Source organism: Chiloscyllium plagiosum, chromosome 19 (assembly GCF_004010195.1).
Source record: "Chiloscyllium plagiosum isolate BGI_BamShark_2017 chromosome 19, ASM401019v2, whole genome shotgun sequence".
Taxonomy (NCBI): Eukaryota; Metazoa; Chordata; class Chondrichthyes; order Orectolobiformes; family Hemiscylliidae; genus Chiloscyllium; species Chiloscyllium plagiosum.
In genome coordinates this window covers 1393632-1409875 of record NC_057728.1, presented here as the reverse complement: position 1 = coordinate 1409875, position 16244 = coordinate 1393632, and the positions used below count along the sequence as shown (strand labels likewise).

At 45.5% G+C, this 16244-nt stretch overlaps 1 protein-coding gene across 3 annotated transcripts in view; it reads left to right on the top strand.

Moving 5' to 3' along the window:
- The window catches only part of LOC122559462 (differentially expressed in FDCP 6 homolog), a 64019-nt gene extending 47781 nt beyond the window's left edge, over window positions 1-16238 (top strand). For all 3 annotated transcript variants that reach the window (XM_043708921.1, XM_043708920.1, XM_043708919.1), the window contains 3 exons: window positions 1040-1220; window positions 7427-7517; window positions 15679-16238. In XM_043708921.1, the coding sequence (XP_043564856.1) occupies window positions 1040-1220; window positions 7427-7517; window positions 15679-15890 (484 nt within the window). In that variant the 3' untranslated portion in view covers window positions 15891-16238. The remainder of the gene's footprint in view (window positions 1-1039; window positions 1221-7426; window positions 7518-15678) is intronic.
- Window positions 16239-16244: the final 6 nt, after the last annotated feature.

Below are 16244 nucleotides of genomic sequence, written 5' to 3'. Positions count from 1 at the left end.
TCCCTAATCGAGCAGTGTCTTTCCAGATACTCATAAATCCTATTCCTCAGTACCCTTTCCATTACTTTGCCTACCACCGAAGTAAGACTAACTGGCCTGTAATTCCCAGGGGTTTCCCTATTCCCTTTTTTGAACAGGGGCACAACATTCGCCACTCTCCAGTCCCCTGTTACCACCCCCGTTGACAGTGAAGACGAAACGATCATTGCCAACGGTACTGCAATTTCCTCTCTTGCTTTCCACATAATTCTAGGATATATCCCGTCAGGCCCGGGGGACTTGTCTATTCTCAAATTGTTCAAAATGTCCAACACATCTTCCTTCCTAACAAGTATCTCCTCTAGCTTACCAGTCCGTTTCACACTCTCCTCTTCAACAATACGGTCCCTCTCGTTCGTAAATACTGAAGAAAAGTACTCATTCAAGACCTCCTATCTCTCCGACTCAATACACAGTCTCCCACTACTGTCCTTGATCGGACCTACCCTCGTTCTCGTCATTCTCATGTTTCTCACATACCCATAAAAGGTCTTGGGGTTATCCTTGATCCTACCTGCCAAAGATTTTTCATGCCCTCTCTTAGCTCTCCTAATCCCTTTCTTCAGCTCCCTCCTCGCTAACCTGTATCTCTCCAACATTCTGTCTGAAGCTTGTTTCCTCAACCTTATGTAAGCCTCCTTCTTCCTCTTTACTAGACATTCAACCTCCCTCATCAACCAAGGTTCTTAGGGCTAACGGCATCAAAGGATTTGGGGAGAAAGCAGGAACAGGTCACTGAGGAGGATGATAAGCCACGCTCATATAGAATGGGGGAAGCAGGCTTGAAGGGCCAAATGGCCTACTCCTGCTCCTATTTTTCAATTATCTGTAATTGGCTATGGTCCGAGAATGTGAACAGAAAGGCTTGATAAATATATATAACACTTCCATGTTCTCTATCTTCACTGTTGGTGTGAACAGAGCCAGATTGTGTCTAGCCTGATCAAAGCTGGCTATGAATGCCTCCTACTTGCTTAGTTTTGTTTATTTTTCCCTTAAGGCTACTGCAGGAGGAGGAGGAGAAGCTGAAGGAATTGATGATGCTGAGACGTGAGCAACAGGATATTAGTCGGCAGGAGGAGAGGCAGCAGCAGCAGCAGTTGACCAACAAGGCCCAGGCTTTACAGCAGGCCATGGAGCAACTGAGAGAGAGCAGGCAGCGGAACAAGCAGGACCTTGCTGTGAGTGACCTCCAGGGACTGCCAACGGACTCTTCAACCACTGTCTGTCCCACTCTGTGTTCATGGAAGTGAAGTGGTCATAGACACAGAGTACCATAGCGCTGCTCTCTCATTATAGAGAGAGAAGACTGGTGAGGGTTTAATCTGAGAGTCATCACACCTCAGGCGAGGGGAGAGTTTGACAAGGGGAGTCCTTGATGGTGACCTCAGCCGTTGATGGGTATTGAACCCATGCTGTTGCAAACCAGCCAGTTCACCCAACTGAGCTAACTCTCCCTCTTTCCCAAACTAATTTGTGGAGGCCGCAGGGGCACTTGGATGTTGGGGGAGGGCAGATTTGGAAGATGGGGTACGATGTGGACAGATGTGATCTTGGTGGGAAGAACAGAACAACATATGGTCCATCCAAACACCCTCCTGCATGAATCCCAAAACATTGATGGACTTGATGGGCCAAATGGACTGCTTCCACACTGTAGGGATTCTGTGATTGGTATCTAGGAAGGATTTAGGAAGGTGAGTGGAATGTTGGCATTTATTGCAACGGGAAAATGGAGTGTAAAAGCAAGGAAGTTTATGTCCAATGCTTGGCTATTCAAATGTTACTTTTCCAGTCCACGTTTCTTTTCTAACTCTCATGCCACCAACTCCAACATCAGTGAATACTGTTCCCCAGCTGAATTTCAACCAGTCTTTCTCAATTAACCTATCCTCATCAGCTGACCTCTCTTTTTTTAAATATATTTTTATTGAAAAATAGATTTTTTTTTAATATTACAACAATTCAAAACAATACAAAGAAAGAACACCAAAAAAATGTAAAAACTCAAACCACCCTCATGTACAAATGTACAAAAATATGTATTAAACAAAAATCCAACTGGCTACTTAACTAAATAAATAATAACTAACAACAAACTAATAAAAAATAATACAGTTCAGCCAAACAAAACGCTAACTCTCAAATGTCATATATTCATACGCTCGTAGTTTGCCCTCTCTGAATATTGGTCTCGTGAAGCACTATCATTACGGTTATATAAAAGCCCTTATTAGTGTGGCAGACAAATCTGTGTCAAGGTATTCCAAAAAGGGCTGCCATGTCTTATAGAAATTCTCAGCTTTGTGGTGTACCTGTAAGAAAATTCAAGGGGATATGCTCCATAACAATCTTACATCAACCAAACAGGATTTTCGGACACCCAACCCAGCAAGATTTTCTTTCTTGTGTAGAAAGTGGGGATGCTTGGCAGCTTTTTCTTATGCGCATCTAAAGGCAACACACTGGGCAGGCCAAGAAGAGAGATTGGGTCTGTCTTCACCCTTGCATCCAAAATCCCCTTCATTGTACCTGCCCCAGCCTGTCGCACAACCAGAGACAATGGGTAAGAGTGCCCGTACCAACCCTACACTTGGGACATGTTGAAGATACCCCTGGTTTAAATTTTGACAAACGATCCAGAGCCAAGTGGACCCTGTGGAGAATCTTCAAATGTAAACCATGGGTTCTATTGCAAGTTGATATCTTTCTTGCATTTTCCCAAATATCTTCCCATGCCTCTGAGGAGGCCTCAGCGCCTAGCGCTCTCTTTCCCAAACCGTGCAAAGCCAATTGAACTCACCTGAGGGACCACCACCCAGTTGATGATATAAAGTGATGACAGAAAATGTATTCTTAGCACTGAGCATCTTTCTTTCTATGTCAGATTTGAAGGAATCAGTCAAAAGTGTAGTTTTTTTTAAATAAAATCCCTAACTTGAAAAAAATCAAAGAGGTCCCTGTTAGATAACCCATATTTCTGTGCTGACTGATCAAAGGACATCATTGTACCTCCCTCAAATAAATCACCCCTGCACTACACACCTCTAGCTGCCCAATGTTTGAATCCTGAATCATCATCCCTGGTTGAAAACCCAGCATACCCACCACAGGTATAAGGAAAGATGTCAATATTGCCTTCCCTTTGCCGATTGATAACTATTGGGTTATGACAATATTCCTTAATTGTCCTCATTTTGTCCAAATACAGCAAGTTAGTAAGGGGGCACTTTGCCTGAGAGGTTTCGATATCTAACCATATTAACAGATAAAAGTGAGCTTAGTTTTTAATGTCGGGGAGATCTACTCCCTCCAGTCTGAGGCAATTTCAGTTTAGCCAGTTTAATAAGGGGTCACGTACGATGCCAAATAAGAGCTGAAGCAGCTGTTCAGTCTCCTGAAAGTTCGCTTATTGAAAATTGGGGGGAGGGGGGTCATCTGTGTAGGGTACAATAAACGGGGGAGAATACTCATCTTAATAAGAGCTATCCGACCTAACCATGAGACTGGAAGCGCCTCCCTTCTTTGAAGGTCTTGTTTGATTTTGTCGAATAATTGAACAAAATTAGCTTTAAACATCCAATCCAGAACTGGAGTGATGAATATGCCCTAACACATAACCTAACACCCTATTGGCTGCCCCTAAAAATGCTAAAATTGTTTGATCATACCCCATTGGTAATGACCGCAGTGAGACGGTCACTGTAGAGAGCCTTTACCCAACTAATAAAGGCTTCACCCAAGCCAAACCGCTCCAGAGTATAAAAAAAGGTATGGCCACTCAACTCAGTCAAATGCCTTCTCTGCATCCAGAGGTATCACCAATCCCTGTATTGACTGGTGTTGACACGCTTGAATTACATTAAGCAGCCTCCTAACATTATTGTAGGATCTGCGGCCCTTTATGAATCTCATCTGATCCTCTTTAACCATGGAAGGTCACACAGTTTCCAGCCTTAACACAAGAGTCTTAGAGAGGATTTTAAAGTCAACATTTAAGAGGGAAATGAGCCTGTAATAAGCACAGTCCTCCGGGACCTTCCCTTGTTTAAGAGTGAGCGAAATATTGGCCTCTCTTAGAGAATTCCAGGGGGCACCTTTTGGGAAGTTATTGGAGAGAGTGCAGAGATGTCACCCGAAGAGTGAAACCCTTCAGTTATGTGGATAGATTGGAGAAGCTGGCGCTATTTTCCATTTAAAAGAGGACACTGAGACATTTACAACATAGGAATCCATTTGGGACATTTCTGCACCCATCAACAAAGCTCTGACTGCACTGATCCCATTTTCCAACTCTTAGATCAGAGCACTGGAGACGATGGCAATGCAAGTTAATATTTTAAATCTGATTAAATGTTACAAGGGTTTCTGACTCAGCCTCCCCTTTCAAGCAATGAGTTCTGGACTCTTACCATCCTCTTGAGGTGAAAACGAAATCCCTTCTGCTCTCCTCAAAATCTTCCCTTAAACCTCTGCCCCTGGTTCGTGACTCTGTCTTAATGGGAAGATTAATGCCTTCCTAGCCACGCTATGTGCGCCCCACATAATCTTATGCGCCTCTATCCAGTCCCCTCTTAACCCTCATGGCTCCAAGGAAAACCACCCCGGTCTGTTCAACCTTTCCTCTCAGCCCAGGTATCCGGTAAATCACCTCTGCACCCTGCCTTATGCAATCGCATCCTCTGTACAAGGTGGTGACCAGCATGGTGTACTCCATTGTGGTCTATCCAGCATATTTTTGGAACAGTTCCAGCAGAACTCCCTTGCTCTTGTATGCTATGCCTCCCTAACCACCTTATCTCCCTGCCTTGTTACCTTCAGGGATCTCTGGATATGCCCATTAAGATCCCTCTAATCTTCAATATTGCCCAGGGAATCTGCCATTCATGATGTAATCCCTTGCATTGTTCCACCTCCCAAAATTCATTACCTCTGGCTTGAATTCCATTTGTCTCTGCTGTACCCTCCTGACCAGTCTGGTGATATCCTCTAGCATCATCTGCAAACTTCTTGATTGTAACCCCTACACTTTAGCCAAAATCATTAATGTACATAACAAACAGTGAGGCCTGTGGAAACCCATAGGGAACAGGCCTGATCAGTGAGAACAGACACCCTCGCCCTCACCCTCGCCCTCACCCTCACCCTCACCCTCACCCTCACTCTCACTCCTCCCCCACACACAACCAACCACTCTATTTCTATCGTTTGTCAGTTTTGGTTCAACATGCCAGTCTGCCACCTTATCAAAAGCTAAAGTCCACACAGATCACATCAAACACATTGCCCTCACCAACACTCCCAGTCATGTTGTCAAAAATAATTCAACCAAATTTGGCCAAAGTGACTTTCCCTGAACAAATGCTGACTACCCGGATGAATCTGTCTCTCCAAGTGCAAGTAAATTCTGTCCCTCATAATTCTCTGTAATCGTGCCTGCAGCACCGAGGTTAGATTGACTGGCCTCTAATTTCCAGATCTAAACTTTAACAAGAAATGGAAGAATGTGAGAAGATTTGAAGGTGATTTGATAAAGGTTTTCAAAATGGTGAGGGGTCTGGACTAAGCAGATAGAGAACCTGTTCCCATTGGTGAAGCATTTAAGGCATTTGCCCTAAAAAGCAATGATGACCTGAAGACGTGGTGGCTCAGTGGTTAGCACTGCTGTCTCACAGCACCAGGGTCCCAGGTTTGATTCCCACCTCGGGTGACCATTCGTGTAGAGTTTGCACGTTCTCCCTGTGTCTTCATGGGTTTCCTCTGCATACTTCGGTTTCCTCCCACAATCCAAAGATGTGCAGGTCAGGTGAATTGGCCATGCTAAATTGCCAAGTCAGGGCTAAGTATAGGGTAGGGGACTGGGTCTGTGTGGGTTACTCTTCGGAGGATCGGTGTGGACTTGTTGGGCCAGAGGGCCTGTTTCCACACTGTAGGTAATCTAATCTAACCTAATCTAAATGGTTAAGCTCAGAAATGCGCTGCCCACGAATGTGGTGGAGGATCGATTGAAATGTGACTGACATCAGAGATTTCGAACAAAATTGAACAGGGAACATTTTCAGGGATCTGAGATATGTTGGAGAATGGTACTCGGTGAACTGCTCCTCCACAGAACTAACACCGACAGGATGCATTGAATGGCTGTAGTCAGCCTATAATTCCAACAGAGTCCAAGCACTTCCCCTGCCTGTTCAACAGCACACTACCACTTGCACCTTACTGAGGTTAAATTAAGGATAGTAACAAATGGTGACTTTGCCAGTGATTCTAGCACATAAGCACATACTGTCGTGATTACCATTACTGAGTCGCCCATCACCATTGTACTGGGGAAAGGGAGAGTCATCATTGAGCAGAATCTCATCTGGACTTGCCACATAAGCACAGTGGCTACAAGCAAAGGTCAGAATACTGCAGCGAGTGACTCACCAACTTCCCAAAGGTACAAGTCAGGAGTGTGATGGAATACTTCCCACTTACCTGGATGAATGCAGCTCCAACAATACTCGAGAAGCTCGACACTATCCAGGACACAGCAGCCCACTTGATTGGCACCACATCCACAAACATCCACTCCCTCCACCACTGACACTCCGCAGCAGCAGTGTGTATTATCTGCAAGATATACTGCAGAAATTCACCAAGGCTCCTTCCAATCCCATGATCTCTACACCATCCTGGCATGCAAATATATCCCTTCATTGTGACTGAGTCAAATTTCTCAAACTCCTCTCCTCACTACACGGCAGGGGGTTCCTGCAGTACATGGGCTCACCACTTCTTTCTCAACTGATGTTCGGGGTTGGCAAAAAAAAAAGCTGCCATTGCCAGCAACGAGCATATATCGTTGAATTGGATGGGATATTAATGAGAGTAAGCAGGGAAGTGGGATTAGACTGAATGGGAAAGGAAGTGTTGTGGCAATTGGCAGGAGTGTGGGTTAGCTGTAGAGTAATATTATCTTGATTTGATTTATTATTGTCACGTGAGATACAGTGAAAAATATTGTTTTGCTATTTGGCAAACTATACCATCAAAACACTCCAACGATAGATCCAGATGACCGTTTGATCAAATTTATCAGAAGGTTAGATCTTATTGAGTTCTCAAACCTCTCAGATTGGGATAGAACATAAGTCCTGGGGCAGTCTCGAGTAAATTCACCCACTCAATCCTCCCAGTTGGCAGCTGGGCAAGAGAACCGGCCCGAGAACAGTAAGATGGACCCTCCAGTGTGTGCTCGCTATCGCTCATTCCCTGCTCGTGCCTGTCTTGTTCCCCACGATAGGATACTGCTGACTGTGGCCAGCTCCACCTCAGTTTCTCGGCTGATGGGGGTGACCTTGAATGCGAGGTGACATTTCTGACCCGTTTCACTTCTTTACAGATGGCAGAGCAGACAAGGAGAAGAGCCAGTCAACATGTGAAACATTGGAGCGTGCAACTGAATCGACTGATGCAGCCAATTGTGCCTGGAGGTAAGGGAAAAAACTGGGGCATCTGTAGAGGGTATTTGTGCAGTCACACTGGGCCTCTGTAACCTGTGCTATTCCCTGGGGAAAATGGTATAGAATGGTCCCAGTACTAAGTACTATGCATATAATATCCTATAACTTCTATAATCTCTTCTATAAAACAAACGTTCAACAAAGATGACGAAAAAAGGGGAAAATCAAATTTGGGGATAAACTTGAAGTACGATCAAGATGGGACTGTAAGAGCTTCTTGAAATATATAAAAAGGATGAGGGAAGCCAAAGTGAACAGAAACTCCTCTGAAAACGAGGTTGGGGAAAGAGTAATGGGGAATCAGGAAATGGCAGAGGTATTGAATAAAGTTCATAGCTCCTTGAAGATGGAGTCGCAGGTAGACAGAATAGTGAAGAAGGCATTTGCATGCTTGCTTTTATTGGTCAGTGCGTTGAATATAGGAGCTAGGGCATCATGTTGAGGCTGTACAGGACATTGGTGAGGCCACCTCTGGAATAGGGCATACAATTCTGGTCTCCCTGGAGCATCAGAGGCTGAAGAGTGACCTTGCAGAAATTTAATAAAATCATGAGGGGCAGAGGTAAGGTGAATAGACAAGGTCTTTTCCCCAGGGTAGGGGAGTCCAAAACTAGAGGACACAGGTTTAATATGAGAGGGGAAAGATTTACAAGGGACCTATGGGGTAATTTTCTCACAGAGGGTGGTGTGTGTATGGAGCGAGCTGCCAGAGGGAATTATAGAATTGCTATAGTGCAGAAACAGGCCATTCGGCCCAACAAGTCCACACTGACCCTCTGAAGAGTAGCCCACCCAGATCCATTCACCAACCCTATTACTCTATATTTACCCCTGACTAATGCACCTAACCTACACATCCCTGAACACTGTGGGTAATATACCAATTCACCAACCTGCACATCTTTGAACTGTGGGAGGAAACTGGAGCACATGAAGGACACCCAAGCAGACACAGGGAGAATGTGCAAACTCCATTCAAATTGTCGTCCGAGGCTGGAATTGAACCCGGGTCCCTGGCACTGTGAAGCAGCAATGCTAACCGCTGAGCCACTGTGCCACAGTGGAGGCTAGTACAATTACAACATTTAAAAGCCATGATGTGGAAGTGCCAGTGTCGGATGGGGTGTACAAAGTTAAAAATCAGAGTGGTGCTGGAAAAGCACAGCAGGTCAGGCAGCATCCAAGGAGCAGAAGAATCGACCTTTCGGGCAAAAGCCTTTCATCAGAAATGCTGATACCCCAGTATCTGCAATACCTACTTCTGCAAAGTTAAAAATCACACAACACCAGGTTTATTTGGAAGCACTAGCTTTCGGAACGCTGCTCCTTTCTCAGGTGGGTAATGAAGTAGGATCATAGCACACAAGTTCTGTGTCCTATCATCCGACTCCATTAGTTACCTCCGAAAGTTTGCACTTCCAAATAAACCCGTTGGGCTATAACCTGGTGTTGTGTGATTTTTAACATTTAAAAGGCAACTGTATGGCTATATGAATAGGGAGGGTTCAGAGGGATATGGGCCAAATGCTGGCAAATGGGATTAGATGGATTTCTGATATCTGGTTGGCACGGACGAGTTGGACCAATAGGTCTGTTTCCGTGCTGTTCAATGATATGACTGTAAAAGACAGAGACCTACAAGTGCTTTCTGACACCGCAGTGAATCTGCACAGCTACCGCCTTTGCTGTTTGAGTTCAAGTTTTGCTGGATATTGGAGTCCGTCTGAGAAAAATGAACAAACAATGAAATCACAGCTGACCTTGGAGGAACCTGTGTGGGAGAGCTCAGAGCATGGGAGCAGATAAGTACATGGTTTTGAAGTGTACCCTAGCAGTTTTTCTTTCTAAATCTACAATAGTGAGTAGATATCTCTTGATTAAAATTTTAAAATATATAATATAGGTACTGAGCCCGGAGCAGTGTTTTTTAGAGCAGTAAGACTGCTCCCTATTTTCTGGGTCTGTCAACTTTTAAGGTGCAAAGGTGGCCTTTACTGGAGTGATGTGCTGTTCCTATTGGATGTGGGAGATTAGGGAGAGTTTCCATGTTACTGATGATTAGGTCTGCAGGAAATGTGTTTGGTTGCAAATCCTATCAGATCACATGGATCAGTTGGAGCGGCAGTTAGAGCCAGTAAGGAAGCTACAGGAGCTAGCGGGTATGATGGATGGCAGTTACAGGAAGGGAGAAAAACTGAACATACAGACAGGTAGATGGGTTACCCCAGGAAAGCAGAAGGAGGCAGTTGGTGCAGGAGTCTCCTGTGGCTATCCCCATCTCAAACAAGTATGCTATTTTGGAAAATGTAGGGGGTAATGGACCCTCGGGCATGTAGCACGAACAGCCAAGTTTCTGGTATCGAGGCTGGCTGTAATGTAATGAGGGGTATGTTAGGTTCCAAGCCATCGATTGTGATAGGGGTCTCGTTCAGAGGCACATTCTGACATTTCTGTGGCTGACAGCGAGAAATCAGAATGGTGTGTTGTCTCCCTGATGCCAGGATCAAGGATATCTCTGAGAGAGTGCATAAAATCCTCGGGGGGTGGGACCAGCAGGAGCTCTAACTACATAGGCAGGAAAAAGTATGAGACTCTGAAGGGAGATTTTGGAAGTTAGGCAGGAATTTGAAAAGGAGATCCTCGAGGGTTGTAATATCTGGATTACTCCCGGTACCACAAGCTGGTGAGGGTAGGAATAGGAGGATAGGGGAGAAGAATGCGTGATTGAGAAGCTGGTGCAGGGGCGAAGGGTTCACATTTTTGGATCGTTGGGCGGCACGGTGGCACAGTGGTTAGCACTGCTGCCTCACAGCGCTGGAGACCTGGGTTCAATTCCCGCCTCAGGCGACTGACTGTGTGGAGTTTGGACATCCTCCCCGTGTCTGCGTGGGTTTCCTCCGGGTGCTCCAGTTTCCTCCCACAGTCCAAAAATGTGCAGGTCAGGTGAATTGGCCATGCTAAATTGCCCATAGTGTTAGGTAAGGGGTAAATGTAGGGGTAGGGGTGGGTTGCGCTTCGATGGGGCCGTGTGGACTTGTTGGGCCGAAGGGCCTGTTTCCACACTGTAAGTAATCTAATCTAATCTAATCTCTTCTGGGGTAGAAGTGACCTGTATAAATTGGAAGGGGACTAAAATAATGGCAGGGAGATTTGCTTGAGATGCTCAGGAGGATTTAAACTGTAAGGTGGGGCCCAAGGAGATAGTGAGGAAAGAGATCAGTCTGAGACTGGTACAGTTGGGAAAGGGAGCAAGTCAAACAGTCAGGGCAGGCAGAACAAGGCAGAGAATAGGTAGGACTGACAAATTAAACTGCATTTATTTCAATGCAAGAGGCCTAACAAGGAAGGCAGATGAACTCAGGGCCTGGTTAGGAAGGCAATTACAGAGAGGAGGCTCAGGGATGGACAGGACTGGCAGCTTAATGTTCCAGAATACAAATGCTACAGGAAGGATAGAAAGGGAGGCAAGAGAGGAGGGGGAATGGCATTTCTGATAAGGGATAACATTACGGCTGTACTGAGGGAGGATATTCCTGTGAATATGTTCAGGGAGGTTGTTTGGGTGGAACTGGGAAATAAGAAAGAGATGATCACCTTATTGGGATTGTACTATAGATCTCCCAATAGTCAGCAGGAAATTGAGAAACAAGTTTGTAAAGAGATCTCGGTTATCTGGAAGAATAATAGGGTGGTAATGGTGGGGATTTTAACTTTCCAAACATAGACTGGGACTGCCATAATGTTAAGGGTTTAGATAGAGAGGAGTTTGTTAAGGGTGCAGATGAAAATTTGGTGATTCTGTATTTGGATGTATCTAGTAGAGAAGGTGCAAAACTTGACCGAATCTTGGGAAATAAGGCAGGGCAGGTGACTGAGGTGTCAGTAGGGGAACATTTTGGGGCCAGCAACCATAATTCCATTAGTTTTAGAATAGTGATGGTAAAGGATAGACCAGATCTAACAGCTGAAGTTAGAAATTGGAGGAAGGCTAATTTTGATGATATTAGGCAAGAACTTTCAAAAGCTGATTGGGGACAGGTGTTCACAGGTAAAGGGACTGCTGGAAAATGGGAAGCCTTCAGAAATGAGATAACCAGAGTCCAGAGACAGTATATTCCTGTTAGGGTGAAAGGAAAGGCTGGTAGGTGTAGGGAATGCTGGATGACTAGGGAAATTGAGGGTTTGGTTAAGAAAAAGAAGGAAGCATATGTCAGGTATAGACAGGATCGATCGAGTGAATCCTTAGAGTATGAAGGCGGTAGGAATATACTTAAAAGGGAAATCAGGAGGGCAATAAGGGATAGCTTTGGCAAATAGAGTTAAAGAGAATCCAAAGGGTTTTTACAAATACATTAAGGACAAAAGGGGCCCCTCAAAGATTAGCAAGGCAGCCTTTGTGTGGAGCCGCAGGAGATGGGGGAATGATAAATGAGTATTTGACGTCACTGTTACTGTGGAAAAGAATATGGAGGATATAGAATGTAGGGAAATAGATGGTGACATCTTGAAAAATGTCCAAAATACAGAGGAAGTAATGCTGGATGTCTTGAAATGCATAAGGGTGGATAAATCCCCAGGACTTGATCAGGTGTACACTAGAACTCTGTGGAAAGCTAAGAAAGTGATTGCTGGGCCTCTTGCTGAGATATTTGTATCATCGATAGTCACAGGTGAGGTGCTGGAAGACTGGAGGTTGGCTAACGTGGTGTCACTGTTTAAGAAGGGCGGTAAAGACAAGCCAGGGAACTATAGACCGGTGAGCCTGACGATGGTGGGCAAGTTGTTGGAGGGAATCCTGAGGGACTGGATGTACATGTATTTGGAAAGGCAAGGACTGATTAAAGATAGTCATCATGGCTTGAGTTTTTTGAAAAAGAAGCACAGAGGATTGATGAGGGCAGAGCGGTGTACGTGATCTATATGGACTTCAGTAAGACGTTTGACGAGGTTCCCCATGGGAGACTGGTTAGCAAGGTTAGATCTCATGGAATGCAGGGAGAACCAGCCATTTGTACACAGAACTGGCTCAAAGGTAGAAGACAGAGGGTGGTGGTGGAGGGTTGTTTTTCAGCCTGTGACCCGTGGAATGCCACAAGGATCCACTATTTTTCGTCATGTATGTAAATTATTTGGATATGAACATCGGAGGTAAAGTTAGTAAGTTTGCAGATGACACCAAAATTGGAGGTGTAGTGGACAGCAAAGAAGGTTACCTCAGATTACAACAGGATCTTGACCAGATGGGCCAATGGGCTGAGTAGTGGCAGTTGGAGTTTAATTTAGATAAATGCTGCATTTTGGGAAAGCAAATATTGTCACTGGTTTTGGGTTCGTTATCTAAGGAAAGATATACCTGCGTTGGAGGACAATAGGCTGATCCTCGGTATGAAGGGACTGTCGATTGAGTAGGGTGGGCCTCTACTCATTGCGATTTAGAAGAATGAGCAGCAACCTTATTGTAACAAACCAGATTCTTTAAGGGCTCCACTGGGTGGCTGAGGAAAGGTTGCTTCCTCTTGTGGGAGAGGCTAGGACCAGACGGTATAATCTCAGAATAAGGGGTCACCTTTTCAAAACAGGGATGAGGAGGAATTTCTTCTCTCAGAGGAGAGTGAGTCCATAGCATTCTTTACTACAGAGGGCTGTAGAGGTTGCTTGATAAATATATTAAAGGCTGAAATAGAATTTTGTTCAGGAAGGGAATCAAGAATTAGAGTGAAAAGGTAGGGAAGTAGAGTTGAGGGTTATCAGATTAGCCACAATCTCATTCAATGGCAGAACAGATTTGATGGGATGAATGGCCTTCTGTCCCTCCTCTGCTTTGGATGGTGTATTGTGTGCTGTTTTGGACACTGCACTTTATGAAGGATATGAAGGTGCTGGAGAGAGTGCAGAAAAGATGAGTCTCAGGGATGAGACACTTGAATCTTGGGGATGGATTGGAGAGTTTGGGTGTTGTTTTCCTTGGAGATGTGAACATTGAAATGAAGTTTTCAAAATCAGGAGGGGTCTGGGCAGATTAGATAGGGAGAAGCTTTTCCTGCCAGTGAGAACAGAGAGGACAAGATTACACAGATTTCGAGTAATTGACAAAGAAAAATGACATGGGTATGCGAGAAAATGTTTTGCAGCAGCGAGTGTTTCAGGCCTGGAAATACATTGCCTCAGAGAGTTCAATCAGAGGGGTATAGAGGGAATTAGTCTGCTGTAAAAGATGTTAAAAGTCACACAACGCCGGGCTATAGTCCAACAGGTTTATTTGGAAGCACTAACTTTCAGAGTGCTGCTCCTTCTTCAGGTAGCTGTGATGAAGGAGCAGTGCTCCGAAAGCTAATGCTTCCACATAAACCTGTTGGACTCTAACCTGGTGTTGTGTGATTTTTAACTTTGTCCACCCCAGTCCAACACCGGCTACTCCACATCCTGGCCGTAAAGGAAGAACGTGCTGCATTACCAGGAGAATGGCACAAAAATGAATTGCTCATTTGGAGAGCCAGCACCAACACAGTGGAGTCAATGCACTGTGATCCCATCTTTGACCAGGGTAATGGTCCCAAGTTCAGGGATCGGCATGGGGTAGTGCCTTGGTTCTAGGGGATGCTATAGAGCAGTAGAGGAACAGCAGTGGGGCTCTGACATTTCCAAGTAGCCACAGGATGGATTTGGGGGTGACAGGAATATTGTAGGCTCTGACCACCTCACATTGGTTTCACTATTCAGTCAGCTTATCCATGCCTTAATTCCATTCAATCCATTTCATCAATACCTTTGTCTATCAGTCTGGGTGCTGAGAGCTCTAAAACCCTCAGGATCTCCTGCCTTTTGTATGAAAGGGATGCAGGAGATGATTGTATTCATGACCCTTTGTGTGAAAATACAATGCAACTCTGAATGTTATAGCTAAAACATTAGTCATGTGACCCCTTTTCCCTCAATACCAAATTGTTCCTCCAAATCCTCCTGTCTTGTTTAAAATCCTTTTGGTTAGATCACTCCTCAGCCTGTCCTATGGGAATTCTTGTTTGAGGGAATGTGGGTGTCACCAGCTGGGTCAGTATTTATTGCCCATCCCTAGTTGCTCTTAAGAAGGTGGGCGTAAGCTACCTTCTAGAACTGCTGCAGTGTGTGTTGTGGGTAGACTCACAATGCCATTGTAGAGGGAATTCCAGGATTTTGACCCAGTGACAGTGAAGGACTGGCAATATATTTCCAAGTCAGGATGGTGAGTGTCTTGGAGGGAGTGGTGTTCCTATGTTATCGGTTGTCCTTGTCCCACTAGATGGTAAGGGAGATGTATAAGCCTGCTCTTTCTTAAACCTCCATATAATTTAGGCAAATCTGTGTTTAGTCTCCCCAAAGCCATGGCATCCTCACTCAGACCCGCACACACAACTTTCCAACCCCATGCATTCCTCAACTCCTTGGGAGAAATGCCAACATTCTTTTAGCACTTCTCAGGAAATTCCTGGCACTGTTTATCAGGTTTTTGTGATTTCTGAATATGCACAGCCAAGTCTCTTTGCCTGTCTGCACTCCAGGCTGCCTCATTGGGAGTCATTAGCTCTGGGGACGACACTTCTGTGCAAGATTGACTCTGGTAGCTCTGCTCCCTAACTGAAGGGCGTCAACAAACTGAGCGTTAGAACTTCCTGTGCTTCTATCGCCAGGACCACTCCGGGTGGGGTCAGTGTGAGGCTGAGGGGTGAAGGGAGAGAGGGTGCTGGGTTTGAGGGTCTCAATCTGCTTGTCAAATGCCTGTGTTCACCCCCCACCCTGGCCTCGTACTTTGCCAGTTTACTTTGCTGTGATGGCCATCTCTCCAACTGGCACAATCCCACCCTGTTGAATTGCTTTACTCAAACCTGCCGTCTCTCTGCCTTTCACTGCTGTACACATCTGGGATACCATCCTGTATGTCTCAGGGGGGGGTCACAGTTTCTCAGGTAGTGCTCCTGCGGAGGAGTTTGGGATTATTTCTTTGTCGCGAGTCGCTCAGTGCAGCTACGGATGGGGCAATAAATGCTGGCCAGCCAGTGACACCCACAGGAGAATTAAAAAAAAGAAAATGGCTGCTAAAGGTTAATGTGCAAACTTAGGTTGTTGCTGAAAGGTGTGCGACTGTGTGTTCCAGCTGCCCAGAATCAGCCGAAGAGTGACATCCAGAGCCACAGAGGAGGAGGAGCGTTCATTCCCAAAGAAATTGCTGTCAGGAGGACAGAACAACACAAGATGGTCCCAAATCCGGACTGCGAAGAGAGGCCGGGCTCTGATTCTGAGGATTATGAAAATATGGCGGAGTACATAAAGAATGTGTCCCTTACGGAGGCTAATGTGATCCCTTAGGTGCAGCCGGAGTGTGGACTGGCCAGTGTGAGTGAAGATGTGAGGGACCTCGTATGGAGTCAGTGCTGAATCCTGAAGTGTGTGTGTGAGTGGATTTATGTGTATGGCTCTGGTTTCTGCTCCAGCCTGTTTCAGACAGTGTGTCCCCCCACCCTCGCCTCCTGGGATCGCATACAGCTGGGAATGTTGTTGTGTTCCCTGACATTGGAGCCAAGGACAAAGTGAGCAGGTCAGACACACCTGGTAACCATCGATGGTGGGAGAGACAATCCCCATCAACATGAATCCATCTCCCTTCTCTCCCCCTCTTCCCCCATCCCCCTCCCATACCTCCATCACCCCTTCCACCGCCTT